The sequence below is a fragment of the Lethenteron reissneri genome, unplaced genomic scaffold (genome assembly GCF_015708825.2).
Source record: "Lethenteron reissneri isolate LAM-NWPU_2019-01 unplaced genomic scaffold, ASM1570882v1 scaffold_1293, whole genome shotgun sequence".
Taxonomy (NCBI): domain Eukaryota; kingdom Metazoa; phylum Chordata; class Hyperoartia; order Petromyzontiformes; family Petromyzontidae; genus Lethenteron; species Lethenteron reissneri.
In genome coordinates, this window is record NW_026890996.1 from 12501 (window position 1) to 17500 (window position 5000).

Here is a 5000-nt window from a genome sequence, read left to right on the forward strand (position 1 = left end):
CATCCTTCCGTGTCCCTCCAACCCCATAGACAACGTCTCCTTGCCACGGCGTCTATGGCTCTCTGCTGTGTGATGAGTCTATGGCTCTCTGCTGTGTGATGAGTCTGTGGGTCTCTGCTGTGTGATGAGTCTGTGGGTCTCTGCTGTGTGATGAGTCTATGGCTCTCTGTTGTGTGATGAGTCTGTGGGTCTCTGCTGTGTGATGAGTCTGTGGGTCTCTGCTGTGTGATGAGTCTGTGGGTCTCTGCTGTGTGATGAGTCTGTGGGTCTCTGCTGTGTGATGAGTCTATGGCTCTCTGTTGTGTGATGAGTCTGTGGGTCTCTGTTGTGTGATGAGTCTATGGGTCTTTGCTGTGTGATGAGTCTGTGGGTCTCTGTTGTGTGATGAGTCTATGGGTCTCTGCTGTGTGATGAGTCTGTGGGTCTCTGCTGTGTGATGAGTCTATGGGTCTCTGCTGTGTGATGAGTCTGTGGGTCTCTGCTGTGTGATGAGTCTGTGGGTCTCTGCTGTGTGATGAGTCTATGGGTCTCTGCTGTGTGATGAGTCTGTGGGTCTCTGCTGTGTGATGAGTCTATGGGTCTCTGTTGTGTGATGAGTCTATGGGTCTCTGCTGTGTGATGAGTCTGTGGGTCTCTGCTGTGTGATGAGTCAATGGGTCTCTGCTGTGTGATGCGTCTGTGGGTCTCTGCTGTGTGATGAGTCTATGGGTCTCTGTTGTGTGATGAGTCTATGGGTCTCTGCTGTGTGATGAGTCTATGGGTCTCTGCTGTGTGATGAGTCTATGGGTCTCTGTTGTGTGATGAGTCTATGGGTCTCTGCTGTGTGATGAGTCTGTGGGTCTCTGCTGTGTGATGAGTCTATGGCTCTCTGTTGTGTGATGAGTCTGTGGGTCTCTGTTGTGTGATGAGTCTGTGGCTCTCTGCTGTGTGATGAGTCTATGGGTCTCTGCTGTGTGATGAGTCTGTGGGTCTCTGCTGTGTGATGAGTCTATGGGTCTCTGCTGTGTGATGAGTCTATGGGTCTCTGCTGTGTGATGAGTCTGTGGGTCTCTGTTGTGTGATGAGTCTATGGGTCTCTGCTGTGTGATGAGTCTGTGGGTCTCTGTTGTGTGATGAGTCTATGGGTCTCTGCTGTGTGATGAGTCTATGGGTCTCTGCTGTGTGATGAGTCTATGGGTCTCTGCTGTGTGATGAGTCTATGGGTCTCTGCTGTGTGATGAGTCTGTGGGTCTCTGTTGTGTGATGAGTCTATGGGTCTCTGCTGTGTGATGAGTTTATGGCTCTCTGCTGTGTGATGAGTCTATGGCTCTCTGCTGTGTGATGAGTCTATGGGTCTCTGCTGTGTGATGAGTCTATGGCTCTCTGCTGTGTGATGAGTCTATGGCTCTCTGCTGTGTGATGAGTCTCTGGGTCTCTGCTGTGTGATGAGTCTATGGCTCTCTGCTGTGTGATGAGTCTATGGGTCTCTGCTATGTGATGAGTCTGTGGGTCTCTGTTGTGTGATGAGTCTATGGGTCTCTGCTGTGTGATGAGTTTATGGCTCTCTGCTGTGTGATGAGTCTATAGCTCTCTGCTGTGTGATGAGTCTATGGCTCTCTGCTGTGTGATGAGTCTATGGGTCTCTGCTGTGTGATGAGTCTATGGCTCTCTGCTGTGTGATGAGTCTATGGCTCTCTGCTGTGTGATGAGTCTATTGGTCTCTGCTGTGTGATGAGTCTGTGGGTCTCTGCTGTGTGATGAGTCTATGGCTCTCTGCTGTGTGATGAGTCTGTGGGTCTCTGCTGTGTGATGAGTCTATGGGTCTCTGCTGTGTGATGAGTCTGTGGGTCTCTGTTGTGTGATGAGTCTGTGGGTCTCTGCTGTGTGATGAGTCTGTGGGTCTCTGCTGTGTGATGAGTCTATGGGTCTCTGCTGTGTGATGAGTCTATGGCTCTCTGCTGTGTGATGAGTCTATGGCTCTCTGTGATGAGTCTACGGCTCTCTGCTGTGTGATGAGTCTGTGGGTCTCTGCTGTGTGATGAGTCTATGGCTCTCTGCTGTGTGATGAGTCTATGGCTCTCTGCTGTGTGATGAGTCTGTGGGTTTCTGCTGTGTGATGAGTCTGTGGGTTTCTGCTGTGTGATGAGTCTATGGGTCACTGTTGTGTGGTGAGTCTATGGGTCTCTGCTGTGTGATGAGTCTATGGGTCTCTGCTGTGTGATGAGTCTATGGCTCTCTGCTGTGTGATGAGTCTATGGGTCTCTGCTCTGTGATGAGTCTACGGCTCTCTGCTGTGTGATGAGTCTATGGGTCTCTGTTGTGTGGTGAGTCTACGGCTCTCTGCTGTGTGATGAGTCTGTGGGTCTCTGTTGTGTGATGAGTCTATGGCTCTCTGCTGTGTGATGAGTCTGTGGGTTTCTGCTGTGTGATGAGTCTGTGGGTCTCTGCTGTGTGATGAGTCTGTGGCTCTCTGCTGTGTGATGAGTCTATGGCTCTTTGCTGTGTGATGAGTCTATGGCTCTCTGCTGTGTGATGAGTCTATGGGTCTCTGCTGTGTGATGAGTCTATGGCTCTCTGCTGTGTGATGAGTCTATGGCTCTCTGCTGTGTGATGAGTCTATGGCTCTCTGCTGTGTGATGAGTCTATGGGTCTCTGCTGTGTGATGAGTCCATGGCTCTCTGCTGTGTGATGAGTCCATGGCTCTCTGCTGTGTGATGAGTCTATGGGTCTCTGCTGTGTGATGAGTTTGTGGCTCACCCCCCTTGACCCCCCACCGTCCCCGGCACCTCTTGAAGGTGATCGTTGAGAAGGTCGCTGGCTCCCACATCGGAGACATCGACAAGCGCAAGTACCTGGTGCTGTCCGACATCACCATCGCCCAGTTCATGTGGATAGTGCGCATGAAGATCCAGCTCGCAGCGGAGAGCGCAATCTTCCTCTTCATAGACAATACGGTGCCACAGTCGAGGTACGCGCACGCACACGCACGCACGTGTGTGCGTGTGCGTGTGTGTGCGTGCGTGTGCGTGTGTGTGTATGTGCGTGTGTGTGTCTGTGTGCGTGTGTGTGTGTGTGCGTGCGTGTGGGTGTGTGCGTGTGTGCGTGTGTGTGTGTGTGCGTGCGTGTGTGTATGTGCGTGTGTGTGTGTGTGCGTGTGTGTGTGTGTGCGTGTGGGTGTGTGCGTGCGTGCGTGCCGGGGCTGGCCTGCCTACGATCCATCCTGGGTTTGACTTGCAGGCTGGATTGTGAGAGGAGCTCACAAATCCATGAAAGATCTGGGCAAAGTCCCATTGGTGAGCTCCTCCGGCAGGCAAGGCTGCGTTGGCTGGGTCATGTAGCCCACATGCCCAGCCACCGCATGCCTAAACAGCTTTTGTTCGGCCGGATCGAGGGGGCTATGGGTCTCTGTGTGGGGAGTTTATGGGTCTCTGTGTGAGTCTATGGGTCTCTTGTGTGAGTCTATGGTTTTCTGTGTGGTGTGGTGAGTCTATGGGTATCTGTGTGGTGAGTCTATGGGTCTCTGTGTGGTGAGTCTATGGGTCTCTGTGTGAGTCTATGGGTCTCTGTGTGATGAGTCTGTGGGTCTCTGTGTGGTGTGTCTATGTGTCTCTGTGTGGGGAGTTTATGGGTCTCTGTGTGAGTCTATGGGTCTCTGTGTGAGTTTATGGTTTTTAGTGTGGTGAGTCTATGGGTCTCTGTGTGGTGAGTCTTTGGGTCTCTGTGTGATGAGTCTATGGGTCTCTGTGTGGGGAGTCTATGGGTCTCTGTGTGATGAGTCTATGGGTCTCTGTGTGGGGAGTCTATGGGTCTCTGTGTGGTGAGTCTATGGGTCTCTGTGTGGTGAGTCTATGGGTCTCTGTGTGATGAGTCTATGGGTCTCTGTGTGGGGAGTCTATGGGTCTCTGTGTGAGTCTATGGGTCTCTGTGTGATAAGTCTACGGGTCTCTGTGTGATGAGTCTATGGGTCTCTGTCACTCCCATGCCCCCCCACCTCCTCCCCGGCCGTCTTTGTCTCTCCTCCATGTGTCCGCAGTCTGAGCATGGGCCAGCTGTACGAGGATCACAAGGATGAGGACGGGTTCCTGTACGTGGCCTACAGCGGCGAGAGCACCTTCGGCTGACTGCAGAGACGCGGAGACACGGGGAGAGACACGGAGACGCGGAGACACGGAGACACGGGGACACAGGGAGAGACACGGGGACACAGGGAGAGACACGGGGACACGGGGCGAGAGACGGGGAGAGACACGGGGAGAGACACGGGGAGAGACGCGGTGAGAGACGCGGGGAGAGACACAGAGACACGGGAACACGGGGACATGAAGACGCGGGGAGAGACACAGAGACACGGGGACACGGAGACGCGGGGAGAGACACAGAGACACGGGGATACGGGGAGAGAAACGGGGAGAGACACGGGGAGAGACACAGAGACACGGGGATACGGGGAGAGAAACGGGGAGAGACGCGGGGAGAGACACAGAGACACGGGGATACGGGGCGAGAGACGGGGAGAGACACGGGGAGAGACACGGGGAGAGACGCGGTGAGAGACGCGGGGAGAGACACAGAGACACGGGAACACGGGGACATGAAGACGCGGGGAGAGACACGGAGACGCGGGGAGAGACACAGAGACACGGGAACACGGGGACATGAAGACGCGGGGAGAGACACAGAGACACGGGGATACGGGGAGAGAAACGGGGAGAGACACGGGGAGAGACGCGGTGAGAGACACAGAGACACGGGAACACGGGGACATGAAGACGCGGGGAGAGACACAGAGACACGGGGACACGGAGACGCGGGGAGAGACACAGAGACACGGGGATACGGGGAGAGAAACGGGGAAGAGACACGGGGAGAGACGCGGTGAGAGACGCGGGGAGAGACACAGAGACACGAGGACACGGGGACATGAAGACACGGGGAGAGACACGGAGACGCGGGGAGAGACACAGAGACATGGGGACATGAAGACATGGGGAGAGACACGGAGACGCGGGGAGAGACACAGA

At 54.5% G+C, this 5000-nt stretch overlaps 1 protein-coding gene across 1 annotated transcript in view; it reads left to right on the forward strand.

Annotated features, from left to right (window-relative positions):
• The window catches only part of LOC133361918 (gamma-aminobutyric acid receptor-associated protein-like 2), a 7790-nt gene extending 3672 nt beyond the window's left edge, over positions 1-4118 (forward strand). The window contains exons 3-4 of the mRNA XM_061580892.1: positions 2775-2947; positions 4013-4118. Of these exons, the coding sequence (XP_061436876.1) occupies positions 2775-2947; positions 4013-4100 (261 nt within the window). The 3' untranslated portion in view covers positions 4101-4118. The remainder of the gene's footprint in view (positions 1-2774; positions 2948-4012) is intronic.
• Positions 4119-5000: the final 882 nt, after the last annotated feature.